The sequence below is a fragment of the Gossypium hirsutum genome, chromosome A12, assembly GCF_007990345.1.
Source record: "Gossypium hirsutum isolate 1008001.06 chromosome A12, Gossypium_hirsutum_v2.1, whole genome shotgun sequence".
Taxonomy (NCBI): Eukaryota; Viridiplantae; Streptophyta; class Magnoliopsida; order Malvales; family Malvaceae; genus Gossypium; species Gossypium hirsutum.
Window position 1 is genome coordinate 341,126 of NC_053435.1, and position 20,132 is coordinate 361,257.

General features: G+C 35.0%; 3 protein-coding genes and 1 pseudogene across 17 annotated transcripts; 2 read left to right on the forward strand and 2 right to left on the reverse strand.

Annotated features, from left to right (window-relative positions):
• Positions 1 to 408: 408 nt before the first annotated feature.
• Positions 409 to 7,143, reverse strand: LOC107931324 (ribosome biogenesis protein BOP1 homolog). 5 transcript variants are annotated; one of them, XM_041082368.1, is made up of 20 exons: positions 7,024 to 7,143; positions 6,837 to 6,927; positions 6,043 to 6,110; positions 5,117 to 5,213; positions 4,784 to 4,900; positions 4,555 to 4,709; positions 4,030 to 4,147; positions 3,834 to 3,935; positions 3,473 to 3,629; positions 3,278 to 3,386; positions 3,075 to 3,177; positions 2,799 to 2,949; positions 2,560 to 2,692; positions 2,325 to 2,428; positions 2,170 to 2,240; positions 1,987 to 2,047; positions 1,492 to 1,719; positions 1,308 to 1,392; positions 930 to 1,108; positions 409 to 804 (listed from the first exon to the last, which is right to left on the reverse strand). In XM_041082368.1, exons 4-20 carry the CDS (start codon positions 5,174 to 5,176, stop codon positions 719 to 721), a joined length of 2,019 nt encoding a protein of 672 aa, XP_040938302.1. In that variant the 5' UTR covers positions 5,177 to 5,213; positions 6,043 to 6,110; positions 6,837 to 6,927; positions 7,024 to 7,143; the 3' UTR covers positions 409 to 718. The 5 variants fall into 5 exon arrangements, with proteins under 5 accessions (XP_040938302.1, XP_040938303.1, XP_016718684.2 ...); XM_041082369.1 differs by lacking the exon at positions 6,043 to 6,110 and adding an exon at positions 6,508 to 6,649; XM_016863195.2 differs by lacking the exon at positions 6,043 to 6,110.
• A 3,323-nt stretch (positions 7,144 to 10,466) lies between these two features.
• Positions 10,467 to 12,760, forward strand: LOC107931344 (protein trichome birefringence-like 6). Of its 2 annotated transcripts, none has more exons than XM_016863220.2 (4): positions 10,467 to 11,375; positions 11,453 to 11,615; positions 11,805 to 11,980; positions 12,056 to 12,760. In XM_016863220.2, the coding sequence occupies exons 1-4, from the start codon at positions 10,810 to 10,812 to the stop codon at positions 12,567 to 12,569; spliced, it is 1,419 nt and encodes a 472-aa protein (XP_016718709.2). In that variant the 5' UTR covers positions 10,467 to 10,809; the 3' UTR covers positions 12,570 to 12,760. The 2 variants fall into 2 exon arrangements, with proteins under 2 accessions (XP_016718709.2, XP_040938304.1); XM_041082370.1 differs by having other exon boundaries at positions 10,517 to 11,375; positions 11,918 to 11,980; positions 12,078 to 12,760.
• Positions 12,761 to 14,267: 1,507 nt separating this feature from the next.
• LOC107931352 (protein OPI10 homolog) lies at positions 14,268 to 17,373 on the reverse strand. Of its 10 annotated transcripts, none has more exons than XR_005905939.1 (5): positions 16,594 to 17,373; positions 15,204 to 16,055; positions 14,970 to 15,060; positions 14,786 to 14,812; positions 14,268 to 14,596 (listed from the first exon to the last, which is right to left on the reverse strand). XR_005905939.1 is itself a non-coding variant. In XM_016863233.2 (2 exons), the coding sequence occupies exon 1, from the start codon at positions 17,304 to 17,306 to the stop codon at positions 16,617 to 16,619; it is 690 nt and encodes a 229-aa protein (XP_016718722.1). In that variant the 5' UTR covers positions 17,307 to 17,373; the 3' UTR covers positions 14,268 to 16,055; positions 16,594 to 16,616. The 10 variants fall into 10 exon arrangements, 1 of the variants encoding a protein (XP_016718722.1); XR_005905938.1 differs by having other exon boundaries at positions 14,268 to 14,620; XR_005905941.1 differs by lacking the exon at positions 14,970 to 15,060.
• LOC107921037 (senescence-specific cysteine protease SAG39-like) lies at positions 14,663 to 15,617 on the forward strand (annotated as a pseudogene).
• Positions 17,374 to 20,132: the final 2,759 nt, after the last annotated feature.

Sequence of the window (20,132 nt, forward strand, 5' to 3'; positions counted from 1 at the left end):
TTTAAAATTTTAAACACAATCTAGATGCAAAAACAAGTTTTTTAATATACTTCTTAATCATTCATTAAACATACATTTCACGGTCATGAATTCCATTCGGATAATCCGTACCAAACATTAATGGATTAGCCTTTTCTAAGCCCATGTTAGCAAAATAGTGGGCAACTCTATTTTCTGATCCACGTTCCAAAAGGAAAGATACAAGCAACAATAACTTGATGATACTCAACAAAAAAATAATGAATAAAAATTGAGAAACCAAATCATGTTAAAAATTAAAGTACAAAAGTTAGGGACCAAAAGTAAAATTTGACCATTGTTTATTCTAAAAAAAATATAAAGCAAAAAGCTGTATAATTGTACACCTGTCATGAATGGAATGCCTCTATATACCAAGTACAGAAAAAATAACTAAATTGATATTTTTGGTCATTTAAGTGAATAAATGAGCTTGAAATGGAAAGAGTAAATACTACAAAGTCAAATCCCACGTCATAATATAAATGAGATCGTCAACATTTATCATACTCAAATCTACATGACGCTTGCGCGGGCCCAGCACTCATCAATCAAAATTGCATCAAAGGAAGACAAAGCTAATTATAACAAAATTAAGATCTTACCATAGGTATTGTAATGAGCTGGGGTCTTCTCTAATTAACTGATGTGTACTCAACTTTTTTTTCACATTGATTTGCATTGCAATTTAAAAGTAATCCTAGTGGCAATAGAGCTTGATTGATGAATCAGCACCAGCAGTGAATAACCAGGGCTGCCTTGGATGGAACTTACAGTCCATTACTCCTGCAATCAACACCACATTTACTTACCTACTGCCCATACATAACTTCAAACAAGAAACCAAGTATATGCACCTAGATTGTCGTCTTAACTTGATATCCAAACCCAGTAGTAAAAGGATAACTTACCTCTTCCATCATAACTAGTATGCCCTCTCAGAATTTCCAACGGTACAATTAGCGGATTCTGGTTAAGATCAGCATAAACCATGCCATGAAAGATGTAGGCCGTGCAATCATCCGAGCATGATGCAAATAGCGGGTATGAGCGATGGAATGCCACTTTAGTAATGTCTTTAGGATGACACCTGAAATGTCCAAAAATAAATGTGAAGTATAAAACAAAGAAAAAAGACTAGCCTAAAAATTCTCAAATGGAATTTAATGACTTCACCAATCGGCAAAAGAACTTGATCAATGCCTATCTATAGCAGTTTCACAAGATAGAAGAAATTATATAGAATTAAAAGCAATGTTTCTAGTTTCAAGAGAATCATTGTCACATACTTGAGAGTTTTGTAAGGTTTTGATGACAGATCCATGTCAAACCAACACAATTTTCCCTCTTTGCTTCCTACAATTAAATTATCACCTACAGAAGAAACAGGCATCATATATTATTTTAAGAAAGCTGATAGTAGGGGGGAAGAAGGAAAAGAGAGTAGCAACAAATTAAAGAGGAAAAAAATACCAGCAGGATGAACAGCAATTGATGAAACTTCACGCAGTTGAGTCTCAAGCTTTTTTATTAGCTTTTGCTTCAACAAGTCATACACACGAACATTCTTCTTTGTTGCAACGAAAAAGATAGAACGAGTAGGATGAAAAACTGATGATACTGGGAGCCCATGGAGCTTAAAAGGTAATCGCTGAGTAAGCCTTTTAGAGAGCTGATGAATGAGAATTGCTCTTGATTCTCGTGATAAACAAGTTAAGAAACCAATGAAATGACCAAAAGAATCATATGGGAGCAAAAATCTCTTATGTGCAGAAGCAATATCTTAAGATTAGAAGACCTGATCAAAGATCAGCAACAGCAAAGAAATATATCCAAAAGAAATGAGAAGACTTCAGGAAACAGCCCCAAATTGTTCTTTTCACAAAGACTACTACATATGACATCAATTAATGCTTAAAATAGACCCAAAATTATAAAGTTAATAAGATGAGATTAAAAAAAGGATATCTGCTGGCATCACTGTAGAAAGATAATCTCCTTTACGATGCCATTCTATTGAAGATACAGTCTGCAAAACCATATCCAAGCAAATTATTATCATTTACGTATAAAACCTTCCAACTGGTCTCAATTTCAGCATTACTAGATAATTTTGAATACACCTAAAGAGGAAGGGACGGAACCAAGTACCCTATAATGCCTTAGTCTGATGCAGTCATACTTTTCATCTTGAATCCAGCTTAAGAAAGATGACATATCATCTGTGCATTAAAGTAACATTTTCCAGAGTCAGACCATATCCATTTTATTATATGCATGGGGAAGAATATATGTTTCAAACAGACCAGAATCATCAGAGGTAGGTGTTCCAATATGTAGAAGTTCCTTAACTCTTTTCTGTTCCTCCTCATTCCCAAATCCAGTGTTCAAAATAAGTACATCAGCTCCCCTATCAAATATTAGTGTATTAGCATGGAACGCATAAACACTGCTTCATTTGATAAAAACAGGCAGTGAAAAAGAAGATACAAAAAGCATAGAGTGATATCAATACTGCAATTACGATCTAATCAGTCTTACACTGAAGCTGCAAGAACAGGAAGCTCTGGCAAAGGATTCCATGCAACAAGCTGAACAGCTTCACCAATCTCCCAAACTCTAAGACATCTACCAGTCTCTACCTCCCAAATCCGCACAGTTCCATCCTTAGAACCTTTGCAAACAAAAGCAATTATCAAACGCTTGTGTACTGGTTTTATATTTGTGATAGGAATCATTTAATACTTTGATAACAAATTGTAGTTTATAAATGTTCATACCAGAAGCAATCCATTGCCCTGAAGGTTCCACAGATATTGACAAAACTGCACCCTCATGACCTCTATACTCGAGATAACATGTAGATGGGTAAGGCCTGAGATCATTTCGACGAGGTAACTTGGGCTTGAGCGATTCAGGGTCGATATTAATCTGAAGCATAGATAAGGGCAATTCAGATTAACTTGGTTGATATGAGAAAAGAGAACTGTAGAGGAGAATTCACAATTATGTCAGAAAACCATTAAGATTTCCTCCAAACAGAAACTCAGACTTACACGTTTCTTCCGTACTCTAGGGCACAAGTATAGATCCAAGCATCGTTCAAATGAGTCCTTGATAGCATTCTCATATGCCGGGATGCTTCTAAAGGATGTGAACCTAAGCATATCAACATGATTAGTATGCTAGATCTAACATACAAGTGAGTAAATACTTTCAAGTCAAATTGTAATTAACAAATAATGATTTAGTATATTACTTTTTAGGAATAAATTTAGGGCGATCTTCTTCGTACAGCAGCTGATAAGAGTTGATCTCTTCTTGTGTTGGTATGTATTCTAAAGAAGGATTATATGATTCCTCATGACCTGAAAATTGATAAGAGCAAAGCTTTCGTAAGAGCTCAAATAGCATAGCAAAATGTAAGTTTAAACAACATGGCCCAAGGTCAAACCTGGCAATTTAGGTTTAGGAGGGGGAATGTAAGCCAAATGCTTAGTCCTATCAGCTGAGCTTGAATCATCTCCCCAGAGGCGATAAAAACGAGGTTCTTCTTTCGGCTGGTCAAACTTTATTAATCCTTTACGAATTGCCCTAACATACTCAACAACCTGTAGACTCACAATTCAACCATTAAGAAAAACAGAACAACATTCACCCTTATGAACAATTTTGTCTTTCCTTTTCCTAGCAAATAATCATTACAAGTTTTTACTTCACAGATATAAATGAAGCTGGAAAAAAGCAGCTGCAGAGGGAGTTGGAGGGACAAGATTCTCACCCATCATCTGAAACCTATACATGTAAAGAATTACCTTTTTGCTCTCCCATTTTGAAGGAATAAACCGCCTCTTTGGTTCCGGAGCATTAGATAAAGGATGTTTCGCATCATCCCACTTAAACCAATCAACATAAGGCTGCAAGAAATGGCTATGAATTAACCTTGAGAATAAAGCCAAGACAATATCTAAGGCCAAATATCATCAATGCGTATGAACATGAGTAACATACCGCATATGGATCAAATTCAGCATGTGGTGCCTTCCCTTTGAGCAATCTACGAATATGTTTGATCTCTTCTTTAGTCAGCTCAACTTCCTCATCATTATATTCATCATAAATCTTGCGCCTGAAGGAAACAACATTCAGTGGTGTAAATGAATGTATGATGCAATATGCCATCAGAGTTAAAATGTACTTAGCAAACATTATTTAATTAATAAATAGAAAAAAAAAATTTAAGTAAAAGAAGCACCCAGTAACACTCATTGTGTGAGACAATAATTTCCCAACTGTAGCAACTTAGCTTCCATGTACTTATTGGACAAAAAGAAACTGAGACTGAAATGTATGTGTATAAAGGCAGAGACCCATTACTGAGCAAGAACGTCATGTGAAATAGAGAAAAAAGAAGCCTAAATAGCATTGAAAATATTATAGCTTCCCAAATATAGCAAAAGAAGAGATAAAGGAAATAACTAAAGACCCAACTGTTACTAACATAAAAACTAAATAATCAGTAGCAGGAAAACTAACCAATTCTTTGAATCATCAGCACTTGCGAGAAAGGAATCAAGTTTATCTCGTCTTTCTTTCTTTGTTATCTTTCTACCAGCAATGTCATACCCAATATGTTTTTCATCCTTGTACCACTCCAATGGAACATCACCAATTGTATTTCGAGGAGCCACCTTTTAAGCCAAAAGAGAGATATAAGAATCTAAATAAAAATATGATTTCTAGAATACTAAAAGCCATGCCTGACCTCATCTTCAGATGAGTCACTCTCATCAACTGCTTGATGGGATTGGGAGCTTTCACTATGCTCGTCTTGATCATGGTTATCGTCCAAGAAATCATTATCGCCTCTTTCAATGACATCCTGATATTGTTACTCTTAATTAATAGTTGCATTAACACATAAATATCCATGTTAAAGAGATAAAAATGTTTTCAAGCACACTGAGAAACATAGCAAGGAAGGCATAAATTTCTATATTATTGAAACAGGAGAGATGTCTTCTGGTTTCACTTGTATTCTTCTTCTTTTTTAAAAAGCTTGTATTGTTAAAAGAAAAAAAAAGACAGGAACAGTTACCTCAACTCTTGTCTCCAAAGGGTTCACATTATCCAACTTCTGACTCTCCTGATGACTCATAGTCCTCAAACTTGGAGTCAAAAACCTTGAAGATTTCCTGGAATTGCAAAAGGAAGTTCTAAAAAAATGTTGCTTGATATAAATGGTGATTTATCAAGAAAATTAGCCACCGATAAAAATGAATAAATCAGCTAAAAGATTCAAGCAAATTAAAAAATAAAAAAAATCCAGCCTACCATCTATAGACATAATATCCCATCCGAAGAGGAGGCAAAAGATTTACTTTATCCACCTTCTGACATTCTAACTCTAAAAAATTCATGGTTTGACTTGACAGTTGACAAAATTGATAAAGAAGTAATTCAAAAGAAATAAAATAGTGATGCTAACGCAAGTATACTTAAAGCATAATGACGTAAGGCCACAGTGGCTAAAATTATTGCAAGGCTTGAACATGATGCACTAGGTGCATATACATTCATATGTTCTTTTTTTCCTAGTTTCCTATAAGCTTTGTAATTTACTAAGCATCATTGTTGATACTCTTCAAAACATCTAACTGGACACTTAACAGAAAAGAGGAAACAGTCCACATTCCCAAGAAACAGCCCCACATTAATCCTCAAACAAACTCAAAAGGTATTAGCCTATATTAAAGTAACACACTCTTGTTTCAACAAACAATGCTAGTAAAATAGCGTATCCCCTTAAATCCAGACAATGCACAAAGTCAGAGAAATAGTTGAATGCCCTTCATAGAAGATAAAGGCTGAAAGCCTTCTAAAAACCAGCTTCCCTACTTCTGAATCAAAAAGCCAGCAAGAGAAACCAGAATTTTCTTTTTCTTTTTCTTTTTTACTCAGCCAATAAAGAATATTTTATTATAAAAAGACAACAGGAAAAAGAACAATAAAGTTGGGACATACAATCACTTGTTAGAAGCATTGCAGATCTCAGCAAAGGAACCAAATGCAGACTCAAAAAGATATGGAACCTGATTACATTTACTCCATCAAAACTGATGTTAAGAAAAAGACCATACAACTAGCAGCTCAAAAAATTTGGAAACTCGAAACTCAATTATATTAAAGTCTCAGCAAGCGGGTAATATTGTCTCGGAAAAAAAAAACATGTATAGTATAATTCAGACGCCATAATTGTTTTGTGGGAGGGCAGTAGTGGGCAAATTATTGTTTGATAGCATAGGTTAGTTGAACGCAAGAATGGAAGTGTAACTGCATTTCACCAAAGCAAAACTTCAACATAATGCACAAGTATCTGCCATCGCTCAAGGCTGAGAAACAAATTTAAGCTATTCTTTCACCAGTTTCTACAAAGCTAATATCGGAAACGTAACTTCCAAAGCAAAAGAAAACAACAATGGCAACTACCTTAGCGATTAATGCTCTAAGAAAACTCTTTTCTCCAATGAAGACAGGGAACTGTATCTATCTTTTTAAGATGAAGCTCTAGGATGCAGAAAAAGATTCATACTGAAACTGAAATTATCAAACAATGACAAACCAAGCGAACCTACAAATTTGAAGGAATGCTTGACAGGGAAGTCGGTAAATTAATAAATTTGATAATATAAGGGGGGAAAAAGGCAAAAGCTTTAAAGCAAAGTCACAAAATTGATAAAAGAAAAGGAGAGAATTAAAGCATATTGAACTGCTTTGCTGTTCAGCCAAAGTGAGAGATGAGAGAAGAAATAAAAAACCTGACAAGAAGCTGACTAAAGGGAGTCCACAGCGGCAAGGGAAGAAGAAGGGACTATCGCCGGCGCGGGAGAGAGAAAGGAAGATTACGTGCTGGGGGAAGAAAGGGTATTAAAGTTAAAACCCTGACCAAAATGAAATTAAAACCCTATTTCTTAGAAAAAAAATAAAATAAATAAAACCCTAGACCTGGTTAGCTTTCTTTTTCACAAGGGTGAAGCACTGAAGCTAAAGAAAAATACGTATCCTTCTATCGTACTAATTTTTCTTATGCATAATCGCTTTTTGACCTAAACTTTATAAACGAAAATATTTTAGTTATTTAGTTGTTAGTTATTTGTGAAATCAATTAAAATAGATGATTTTAAATTATACAAGATATATTTAATTTAAAAATTAAAAATTATAAAAAAAAGTACATTTAATATTTATAATTTAAAAAAATTAATTGGTAACTTAAGTCAAGTTAGCAAAGTTAAGCTATGTTAATTTTTTCATTTAATTTAAAGTGCTTTGACAAATTAAGTTTAATGACTAAAAAATACGAAAAATTAAATAAAATATTAAAATAATTTTTTTTTAAATTAGAAGCCAAATAAATTATTATGTCAATTTCTTACATCATGTGTTAATATATGCAAATTAAATTATGTTAACCAATAAGTGTTTGGTGTAGTGATAAGACATATTGCATTCTAAAAAAAAAGTTCAAATCTTGAAAAAGGGCAACCACAAACCTTGAAAATATTTTGTTAAAATATTAAATTTGTAACACCCTATGGCTGGCTCTATCTTCGAGTCCGAATATCAGGATATCACGCCACCATCACATGTCATACACAATAATTAAAAGCTCACGTCTTCCATTTTGGTATCCATATATGTTTTAGGTCAAACTTACTTTTAAGTTGTCATTGTTACATGCTAAACATACATCAGATAGTCATATAACAATAGTTTAACATGCATAAGGTCAACTTAGCAAAATCTCAAAACTGACTACGTAGGTATCGATACTAGAATATGGGTATCAATAATTCCTTCATTTGGTATCGATATCAAATGAAAAATTGGTACCAAAACAGCATTCTATTTCTTGTCTAAAATCCGAAGTCTCGAAAATTATCAGTACTTTTCAAACAGTATCGATTATTTTAACCCAAATATCGATACTCGTGATAATATATCAATACCAAATTACATTACTGACTTCCTGCACTTTCAAAAACATGGAGGTGTCGATATTAAAACCCGAATATCGATTAAAGTATTAATTTAGTACTTATTATGGTTCATATGTAGTTATATATATAATTTAAATTATGGTTCATATGTATTTATTCCTTCTTTTAATTATTCGTACTATAATTCGATTAAAGTATTAATTAGATCTTTTAGTGTTTAGGTTAGAATTGATCTGACACTTGCCTCATTTGGGTACGATCATCGGAGTACTCACCTACTTCGCTGTAAAACTATATTATAACTCGACCCGTATACTTGTGGATACCGCCTTATCTCTCTATATTTTATTGTAGTATTCACACTCTGGACGTTATTACGTCATGAGGCGATCAGCTTTCGCGGCAACGGCGCCAACAGCTTGACCACCTCCGAATGAACCAACGATATAAAAAAATTAGTATTCGCAAATATACGGATCAAGTTGTAATATAGTTACAACGGAGTAGGTAAGTACTCCAAGGATCGTATCTAATGAGGCAAGTACTAAATTAACTCTAACTTAAACATAAATAGATCTAATGAATACTTTAATCGAATTATAGTACGAAGAACTAAACGAAAGGTTTTTGGATAAATAATAAGAAGAAAAGAAATAAAAGAAAATTAAATAAACAAAAAGCAAGAAATCAAATAAGGAAATATATATCAAATCTAGGCATGTGCGATTAACTCGCTTTGGTAATCGTAATCAACTGTCATCTCGAATTTTTTTGTTCAATCAATAGTAAGTACCCCAGCAGGATCTTCTGATACATCCATTGAAATACTGATTCGACAAGAACTACTTATCTTCCGACCTCACAGTCCAAACTGGTTCAGGGCTAAGGGGTTCACGGATAGCTCATACCAATTTTGAGTTAATTCTCGTCTTAATGACTTTGCCAGGCCTAGGGTTTAGGTTCTTTCTTTCCTGAACAATTGATCTATTTAGAAATCTCTACAAAACAGTTAATTATTCATACCTCCACTCGCTAATTCCCCACAGGAGGATTAGTTCCTTATGGATCTAGTAAATAATATAAACTTGAATGAATGAATGAAAATAAAGAACAATTTCAAGAATAGAGTTTAGAAGAAGTCTGATTGTATTGAATTTAAATGCTGAATCCTCATAGAGTTTGAGAATAATTTCATAATCTGATTTCTCCCCAAAAGTAAATAACAAGAACAATAATAAAAATCTAAAACCTAAGAGAATGAAAAAACTAAAGACTAAATTAAAGAGAAAGTTATACAATAGAAAGAGGTGTCCATAACATGTGTTAGATAAGCTTATTTATAAACTTAGAATGGTCGTCATCCTTAACCTTAGGCCAGCTTACGTTCCAGAGCTTAAAGTTGGATTGTGCTGACCAAAACACCCCTGGCTCGTATTAATTTCTCGTACAAAGGTGATGTTGCAACATAGAGGGCAGAATGCTCAGCTTCAGTGTGTCTTCAGGGCTATGTTGCGACATCCTCATGCTATGCCTCAGCATCGAAGGCAATCTTGGACTTCTTCAATTTTGCTCCCTATATTGCGACATCCAATGCTCTATGTTGCAACTTAACGATTAGTATCGAGTTAATACGACTTCTAATGGTCTCCTGCACACTTACAAAGTATGTTAGCTCATATTTAGGCTTCATTCGATCCCTAAAGTCAATAAAAGACTCAAATTACACATTTTATTACACTTAACTAAACTTGCTGAAATGTAATTAAAACACAACTAAAGTGTGAAAACTAGTTTAATCTGCTACACCGAATTACGACAGATCACTTGCACACTCGCAAAGCATATTAACTCACCCTTAGGCTTGATTTGGCCCTTAAGGTTAAAAAAAGACTCAAATTACCAATTTATTGAATTTAAATAAAGTAACGAAATCTAAACCAAAATTTAACTAAAGTGCTTGTATTCAAACTCCTCAAATGCGAAAACTAGTTTAATCTGCTACATCAAATTACGACCGATCAATTCCTTAAAATAAAAGTAAGACTAACTTCTAAATATACAAAAAGTATAAAGACTTGGAGTGATTTTTTTTAGAAAATCTTTTTTTTTTTTTGCGGCATTTCAGAATTTGATTGGCTCCAAATTACTTTTAAATCAGCAAATGGTTAAACCAAAAGTAGTAAAAAAAAGTTTAGTTATATTTTAGAAAAATAAATGCTAAGTGCAGAATAAGAAAAAGCTATAGTTTAGGGGTATTTTTTTTTTTGTTATTATTCCAAGTGCTTTAACAAAATGAAGAGGACTTCGTTGGATTTATGTGCGTCGATGGCATATTGTAGTGTTTTTTTCTCCTTTCACTTCATAAAATATCGGCATATGCATCCAAACTATTACCATCAGTTAAACCACAGCTTCCTCTTTTGCCTCTTTAGCAATCTTTCCAAGTCTGTCCTTCAGGACTATAACTTGGCCAAGTTGGAGTTAAGGTCTCTTAACTTAAGACAAACGTTTATTTGAGTGTTTGTTTATTTGAGTATTTTTCCAAATAATTACTACAAAAACAAAATTTAGCTATGAACTATATATTTATAGTTAAGCCAAGGTGAATTCAAGACAGCTTCAGAAAACCATAGCCTTGTGTTCAAGCAAGAAGTGCCATCAGCCATGGGCAATTCCACCATCATTGAAAGATTGTTGTTTTGTAACGTTTGCAAGTTTTATAGTTGTTCTTCTATTGTTCCTCAACCACAGCCCTGGTAACACCAATATATCAGTTCTTCAAAATCTAACAATGCCGATTGAAGCTTTCAATGGCTTCCCCATGCACAAGCAATCTCCAATGCCCCCAAGCGTCATTGAGAATGAAGAACCAGATAAATCTTCAAATGAACCTTCGTCCAGCTCTCAATCTTGCATAATTCTAACTGAAACATCCTCTTCTCAGGTTCCTTTATCAGGCTTGCAAAACTCAAAACCAGCCTTACCAGACTTATCTGATAGTGTGAAGCAAGCAACCACTTCGTTCCAGCAGCGCTCAGGTTTGGGAGATGCAAAACCATCAGAATTGAGTGATAAAATTGAAGCAAGAACAGCAGAATCTTCTCTGGTTTCTGTGTTGGAGGCGCAAAATCAAGAACAACCCAAGGACAATGATGACGAGGTACCGGTGGCAATGGAGGAAGGAAAAAAATGCAACATCTTCGAAGGAAAATGGGTTTACGATCCTAAGGAAAGTCCTCTATATGATTCAGCGATGTGTCCATTTTTAAGCGAAACAACGAGTTGCAGAAGGAATGGACGACCGGACAAGGAATATGAGAAATGGAGGTGGGAAATTAACGAGTGTAAGATTCCACGGTAAGCAACAAAATTTGACTCTGGTTTTTAAAATAATTGATAGTTTCCATATTTTATTGTTTTGTTTCCCTCTAAAGGTTTAATGCCAAGGACATGTTGGAAAGGCTTAGAGGGAAGAGAGTCGTAATAGTTGGGGACTCCATCAACCATAGCCAATTTGAATCTCTTGCTTGCCTTCTGTATGCTGCTATACCTGGCCTATCTTCTTTCGATGCTCGGAATCGGGTCTTCAGGGCTGAGGTAAAGCATATAATTAAAGAAATTGAAAAGTACTTTCACCATATGGATAGAAGCAATTGTTTGTACGTACATGTTCCTCTTTACATTGATTCTTCAATATTGGGTCTTAAGTCTTAACATTTTTCAATAACTTGCTTTGCTTTGGTTTTGTTTGTTGTCGTGTTGACAAGAACATATTTGATTTTACAGTCTTATAACTTGGTTATTCAGTTTGACTGGACTGAATTTCTGGTGGAATTACTTGTGAACAAGACGGATGGAAAAAAGATATTAAAACTTGATTCACTTGTCCCTACTGCTAGGAAATGGAAAGATGCAGATATTATGGTGTTCAACACTGGTCACTGGTGGGCGAACCGCCTAAGGTAAATGCATGAATCACGTTCACATCTACAGATATATACAAATATGTAAAAAAATAAGTGGTGAAAATTTTGCAGGTGGGATTTTTTTGGATACAAGAGGAAGGTGTTTGCTGATATGAAAATCGAAACAGCATTTAAGGTTGCAATGAAGACTTGGGCTCGTTGGGTAGAGAAAAACGTGGACACTAGCAAAACAACAGTGTACTTCAGGGGTATGTCTCCGCCGCATTTCGGGAAAAACTGGTGCTATAAATCAACCAGGCCCATCATGGATGAGTCCTACAAGTTGACATTCGGTAAATCACTGAAAGAAATTGTAGAGCAAACGCTTCAAGCCATGAGGACACCGGTAAAATACTTGAACATCACAAGGCTCAGCCAGTATCGAGTCGATTCACATTCTTCCATTTACGCAACGAAGCAAGGGAAGTTTTTGGTTTTGAGAAAGCAGAAGCCCCCTGCAATGGTGGCGGATTGCAGCCATTGGTGTTTGCCTGGTGTTCCTGATACATGGAACCACCTGCTTTATGCATCTATGGTGTTCGAAGGATCCAAGAGCATTTCTACTACATTAAATATATTAACATGATGGCTCATATTTTCTTTGTTTTAGCAAATTCATCAGTGAGAGGGGGCTTTCATCTGCTCAGAATCAATAATAAATTTAGAAAACTGAAGATAAGCCTTTCAATTCCAGTAATTTATGCTAAACTTAGATTGCTTTTCACTTCTTACTTCACAATACTGATTCCAATAAATTAATCCAGCCTTGAGAGTCGACTCATTCTGTGGGAGATCAATTTATGGTATGTTGCAGAATGCAGAAGCGCCTTCATTGGCTGCCCAAGGAAAGAAAAGTTGACAATTTCATTATATTTATTTTCATTAAAATAAATAAAATTGAAATATAAAATCAGATATTTGGTAAATACAAGGGCAATTTTTTTATTAATTTGTGTAAATTTTGAGTATTTTATTTATATTAACGTAACATTTAGAGTTTAGATAGAATAGTTATGATAAATTATGCAAAATTAATTTGTATACTTATATACTGGTTGATTATATGTCTTACCTTAACATATTTGGTATCATAATTATGGTAGCTAGCTAAGTGGTACCAAGTACACTAAGATAAGACATATAAGCCTTAGTTGATGGATTGATCCTCACAAACTTATTTTGTATAAGTGATATTTCTAACAATACTGATACCTTTTACATGAACTTGTAGCTCATATTTACATCAACTGAGGTGTTTCATATGACAGACAAAATGTTCGAGTAAGACAATACCTTCTGCTGAGGTTCCAAGACCAACCTTCCCTCAACCACGTCTATAAAAATTCAAAAAATCAAACTAATGATATCAATAATAATCCAAAATTCATATAAAAGAAAATTGTAACTTTTAACTTTAATCATAAATTAAATAAATAAGAAGTTAAATTTAATGCAATTAGACTTAACTTAGAACTGAATTGAAACAATTTTAGAATAAATCATGGCTAAATTAAAAGCCTGATAAAAGTGAGAGACCTATTCTTACGTGAACGTTTTAACACATGGAACCATCCACTTTATGCATCTACGGTCTTTGAAAGCTGGAAGTGCATTTCTAAATTTGTTGGTCCGTCTTTTCTTTGTTTTAGCAAATTCATGACTGAAGGGGTGTTTCCTCTGCTCGGTATTAATAATAACTCCAGAAAGCTGAAGATAAGCCTATTAATTTCAGCAATTCATGCTAAACCTAGTGTTCAGGTTTGATAATTAATCTAGTGGTATGTTGGTGAAACAGCCTCATTGGATGCCAAAGGGAGAAAATTGATAATTTTGAAATTAAATTTGGTGCTTTAAAAAGTTTCCTATTATACTTTGATTTTGTTAAGTTGTATAATTAATCTGTTCAATTCCATTCTATTCATGGTAGCTTAATATTGTTTACCTCTTCATTTTTAATTGAATTTTTACTGAACTTATTCATCACTGTTCACCCGAAATTCCAACTCATTTTGGTTTTGTTCTATGCTTGGTGTAACTTTCAAACTCTACTAACTGCTCCATGCTGTCCATCACATAAATCGAGAATTATTTAACAAAGTTGTTTTGGGCTTTTTTTTCTGTCTGAATTCCCCCTAAAGTTATTGTTACTTATGTTCGTTTACGATTCTGATAATTTAAAAGCAAAATCACAACCCTCGCTAATGCTCAGGGAAAGGAACTCTCGTTTCACTATAAACTAACCGCTATTCTGTCATCAAGTGAGAATCCAACAAAATAAAAGAGCTAAAGCAAAAGCAGAACAGCTTCCACGGAACACTATATTTAATAAGAAAAATCCGAATCCTATTCAGTGTACCGGCAAATTCTAGGGCACGACATTGATGTGAATATTCAGAACATTCTAATTCACTGTAGTGCTTGGGGTTCTCCACATAAAGGAAAAGTTCGGAATGATTCTATGCATCTCCAGCAAGCCATATCCTGAAATCAACTAACAATCCCCAATTTGAAACTGGCTTTGGTTTATCCAAGAGAACGTAGCATGTTGTTCTTCCTTGTAATAGCCGTTTGCATCCCACAAGTTGTGTCATGGCCTACCAGAAGCATACTTGTCTGAGAGGCATGAGAAATGGATGGCTGAATATGGACGAGTTTATAAGAATGACGCATTAGAAGGAAATGCAATTCAAAATATTCAAAAGCAGTGTGGAGTTTATAGAGTCGTTCAATGCCGCAGGAAACCGTGGTTACAAGCTAAGCATAAATGAATTTGCAGATCAGACCAACGAGTTTAAGGCTTACAGGAATGGATACGGAAGGCCACAGAGACTGAAATCAAGAAAACAGACATCATTTAGGTACGAGAATGTAACAAGTTTGCCTGCCAGCATAGACTGGAGGAAAAGAGGAGCCGTTACGCCCATCAAGGACCAAGCACAATGTGGTAAGCAATATGTAACAGTTAGAGCATACACCTAAATCTTACTTTGATAAACCAAAATAATGAAAAACTCATTTAAAAAACAGGTAGCTGCTGGGCATTTTCGGCTGTCGCAGCAACTGAAGGAAATCACCACCTACAAGACAAGTAATTTCCTTGTCTGAGCAAGAACTGGTTGATTGTGATAAAGGTGTGGATCATGGATGTGAAGATGGTGAAATGGAAGATGAATTTGAATTCAGAATCAGATATCATGGCATTGCATCAGAAGCCACTTACCCTTACAAGGGTGATGATGGTAATTGCAACAAATCAATCGAAGCTTCCCATGCAGCTACAATTAGTGGCTATGAGATTGTTCCTGCGAATAATGAACAGGCGTTACAGAAAGATGTTGCAAACCAACCGGTATCAGTGTCCATTGATGCCGGAGGTTATTCCTTCCAATTCTACTCGAGAGGAATTTTCACCGGAGAGTGCGGAACTGAACTCGACCATGGTATTACAGCTGTTGGGTACGGTACCTCTGAAGATTGTATTGATTATTGGCTTATCAAGAATTCATGGGGCACAGGACGGGGTGAAAAAGGATACATCATGATGCAGCGAAACATCAAAGCTAAAGGTCTTTGCCGCATAGCCATGGACTCCTCTTATCCAACAGTCAAACAAAAAAAAACTTCAATATCATGATTACAATCTTCATCTATGACTAGCCTATAACTTCAATATCATGATTACAATCTTCATCTATGACTAGCCTATCTTAATTCCTGTTTTCTCCACTCTGTTGATGCCCCCATTCCCATGTAAGAGTGAGAATTGATTATCTTAGCAAGCAAAAATATGGCAGTTCAATGTAAACTTGACCCTAAAATTACTTCTGCTAAGATACTGCTTTAATGCTCAGGTCCTCAAATAAGCTGTTCGCAAAGAAAATCACACCTAATGTCATGATTACAGTCTTCATGTCCTCAAACAAGCTGTTAAGAGAACATCCAATTAGAAAACCTTCTCGTGTGGTCCTTTACCGCATTTTAAGTGATAGCTTAACAGATTCCAGTCCTCTATCTTCCTTGGGTTGAAACCAATAAGGTCACCACAATGCCCAATTCACATCACCTTATCTCTCTGAATATACAAATCATAAGCATTAACAAAGAAGTTGAAGCGCTTTCAGGTTAGATAAAGGAATTATAAAAGGGATAAGTATCAGTTCAAATGTTCATTGAGAATAGATTTAGTAGTAAAGCACAAATTTGAATGCTAACTAGCATAAAAGCTAATTACCAACAAATGAAGAAGTACAGCCAAAATATATAACTACAGCAGACACAAAAGTTAAAGACCTCAATTGATTTGCCACAAGGGATTCCAAACAGAAAAGTATGGATAGAATTTGGATTGAAATCAGTATACTCACTTTTATAGAATTTAGTCGATAAAGCAACTAGTAACATCGAAGCATTCAGCAACAGTAACTGAGACAACCTATAGTGGGAAGTCATAAGTGATAATTCTACCACCAATCCAATTGTGTTGGATTCGCGTACGATATCGAAGGCAGAATTGAGACTAAACCCAGGTAACTTGAATATTTCGATTTTAAAGATTGCCATAAAAATTTGAACTACACTAATTGCATGGTTTACTTGATTAAAAAAGCTACCTTGAGGAAGAAAGATAAAACAATTACACGGCAAAACCCTTCAAGAAATCAGAATCACGCTTGGCTTTCTCCTGAAATTTCTTAAACCATCTATCCAAAATGTCCATAGGGACTACCAACTTAGACCCATCAACCCCACAGAACGACTGCATAAAGTTGAACAAGTTTTCCCCAACTTTCAACGCCATGCGTTCGATCTTCTTCTCAGCAGCCACATCTAAGGACGGCAACGCAACCAGATCCTCCACCGACACACCAATCTTGGCGGAAGGCGCGGCGGAATCAGGAGCAGTCAACTGCAGCTGCCCTCCAGGCTCAGGCCAAATCAGGGAAAGCACGGCGGAGGGGCGTTGAAGAGTGACGGCGCCGCAGAAAACAAATGGACAACCAGGGGACTGGACGTAGACAGCCAAAGCCTTATCTGGGGGCAAAGTGAAGTTGTTCAAGAGGAAGATGCACATATCACCAATTTGATGGTAGGATTCGCCAACGAAAGTGTTCATGTCGAGCACCCAATGGAAGGTATCAATTTGGGTGAAGCTAGAGATATCCATTGGGAAGCTTCGGTTGGGGAATACCACTCCGAACATTCTTGTGCCTTGTGTCTTTTGCCTTTCGCCAAGCAAGGTTTTATGTGGTTTTCCAACAGCGAAGCAAGGTCTGAGTTTGAGAAATGAGAAATGTCTAGTAGCATCCAGAACAACTAAGAACATGCGACATTGATTTGCTTTCTTTCATTGCATTTGTTGGGGACATGCGACTGGCTTGTCTTTGCCGTGTCCAGGAAACCTGTTAAGTAAATGACACCCTCTACAAATGAGGCCCAATGGAAATAGTGTGGGCTATTATTCTGATACACCACAAGGCCTCGGATTAAAACTTGCTCGTCCTAGTTTTGGACCCCCTAAAGCTACCAAATGGGCTGCTTTTATCAATGTAAGATTCAAGTAACTTGATAAAGTATTTGTTTAAATAATTAATTTTAGTTTCGGATTAAAAATCTCGATACGTGACATTAATTCGAAAAGTTTTGATGAAAATGGTCGACAAAGCTATATTATTATCCCATTAAAATTTCGCAGTTACGTTTTTAATAAAATAATATATTACACATATCATAGATATGTACACTTTCCTTAGAAAGAAATTTTTTCCCAAATAATTTTTATCTTGGCCAAATTTTAACATATTATTTACAAATTAATCATTGTTATAAATATTTTATTAAATGAATGCTTATCAAGATTTAAATTAGTTCAAATTTATTTTAAATTCTAAATATTCCTTTACTTTCAACCTTATTATTTTATAAGGTTCCGAAATTAATGTAATATTTTAATATTTTATTTCATCATTTAAAAAATTTTGAAATATTAAATGAAATAATAATAATTCCATTAATAACCAAACCAAGCCAACCGTTTCTACAACTTTATATATTTATACCCTTTCAAATAATATTCTTCATAAAACTAAATAGGCAATTTCAACATCATTTTATTAACATACGCAATTAAAAAGGACATTCAAGATCAGAAAAACAATTCGAGTCACTTTTCTGTAAGAAAATTACTGCATTTTCTGAATCATTCCAAAAATCCTATCTTCCATCCCAGCTCTCCATCTTACATTGCTTGAACAATAATATGAAATAAACATCAACAGTTCAAATTTATACAATATTTATAAAAAAAAATAACAAATCTTTTAACCGAAAAAAAGCAGAGAATCAACATAACTTCAAGTTCCAAGGTGCAGTTCGCATTTTGCGTACTAGCATTTAATGTACGATAGATAAAGTAGACTAGAAGGATGGCCTATTAGAAATTACAGAGGTAGGAACATAAATTCTTCAAGCCGTCTAGGTACTTCATTAACAACCTCAGAATGATGACATTTCAGATCCGAGAACAGTATATAATAAAATCACTTCTTCACCAAACAGAGACTTAAAAAAAATATCAGAATAAAAACAGCGTTACCCAATTCCTAGAATTTCTTCCTTTTAGAAAGGAGAGTGGCAGGCTCAACTGGGACGAACGAGCAACTTCATTTGGGTTGAAGCTTAGAAACTTAGAACATGAGTATAATGACATTCCCAAATGGTAACCCAAATATGTCCAATACAAATAGAGGAACTGAACACAAAGCTTCTAGCCAAACACAAGGCTGTCAGCTGTCTATGCTAAAAACTTAAAGATAAAAGTTAGAAACGCATGTTTGAACCTTGCCAAAACTAAAAAGACAAAGAAAAAGGAATATACTTCCATACGTTTTCGCGTTAGAGTTACCCTTATGATTGTCTTCTCTTTTTCTTGCTTTGGAGGATAGGGTTGAAGTCTTTGAAGAGTTCTGTTGGAAAATATTGGGCCCCAAGTAGGAAGGAGTGAGGCTGTCGCAGCATGACCTAGCTAGGGTTAGCAATATAGCATCCGCATCTTACTAACCGAAGATAGATCATGCTGGCAGCTTCACTTTTTCCCTTGCAGACTTCTCCTTTGGAACTTGCATTACAAGGAAGTAGCCAACTTTGTATTTATAAACGTAAGAACTAATAACACACGGAAAACTTGCTGGATATTCTTCCATATTCTTGATGACAGTGATTTGGAGTTTGGAAATAGAGCTCAAAAGCTTGAAACAACATAAGAACTGAAGATTTTATGAACATGCTAGACTGCTAACGGAGCTGCTAACAAGCATTTCAAAAAATTTTAAGGAAATGGAGGTAACTACAAGATTTATAAAAAAAAATGAAGCTGTGAGAGAATGTACGAAGAAAAACCCTAAGGAAGGAAAATATAAACAACCGATTCTTTATTCAAAAGAAAGTTAAAAAAATAAAAAACAAAAGAAAAGATGGTGGTGATGTAGCTGCAGATTATACAGTTATTTATAAAGGTTGAAGAATGAGGAGGTCGGTGTTAATCAAACGAGAGAAGAAAAAAAGGTAGATGGGGCTTGAACCGTTGAATGAAGAGGTTCATAAAGACATAACCCACCTCGCAGAACAGTAACAAGATCATGAGGACAGCTAAGAGAGAGAGTAGTCTGAATGGAGAAAAAGCTTAACAAAGGCTATGGACATAGATGTATCATAAGGGGCTAACAGGTGGTAAGTTAGGGCGGCATGGCAGGTGGGGGCTTCTCAGCTCTCATCTCTGGATATCAATACTGTAGTAAGCCTAGACTGTGTAGTAGAGGAACATAGGGTTCGTACCTCATTTCCTAATATTGACTGTTGCTCATCACTCATGAGAGGGCAGAAGGGGTACTGAAATGCAATTATTGGGATCTATTTCAAAAATTAAATAATTTATGCTAGTAGTAACTAGTTAACTCATTTCTTTTTTTCTTTGAGAATTTCAATGCGTTATTTTGGACTACTTGGAGAACATAATAAGTTTGTTTGTGTCTTTTTCTCCCTCTCTTAATTTTTTTTTCCATTTCCAACCTTTGTTCAAAGTTCAGTTGTCAATTCATGTTTACTGATGATTTTAATGCTACTTCCCGTCCATCGAGAAAGAGGAAAAAACCAA

Bases quoted from the DNA above. Each gene is read 5' to 3' on its own strand.
- LOC107931344 (XM_016863220.2), top strand. From the start codon at position 10,810: ATGCCGATTGAAGCTTTCAATGGCTTCCCCATGCACAAGCAATCTCCA. The intron at 11,616-11,804 runs GTAAAGCATATA...TTGATTTTACAG, and splicing joins ATCGGGTCTTCAGGGCTGAG to TCTTATAACTTGGTTATTCA. The intron at 11,981-12,055 runs GTAAATGCATGA...AAAATTTTGCAG, and splicing joins TGGTGGGCGAACCGCCTAAG to GTGGGATTTTTTTGGATACA.
- LOC107931352 (XM_016863233.2), bottom strand. From the start codon at position 17,306: ATGTTCTTAGTTGTTCTGGATGCTACTAGACATTTCTCATTTCTCAAA.
- LOC107931324 (XM_016863195.2), bottom strand. From the start codon at position 5,176: ATGAGTCATCAGGAGAGTCAGAAGTTGGATAATGTGAACCCTTTGGAG. The intron at 2,693-2,798 runs GTATGAACATTT...TTGTTTGCAAAG, and splicing joins AGGGCAATGGATTGCTTCTG to GTTCTAAGGATGGAACTGTG. The intron at 2,241-2,324 runs GTCTGTTTGAAA...TTTAATGCACAG, and splicing joins ACCTACCTCTGATGATTCTG to ATGATATGTCATCTTTCTTA.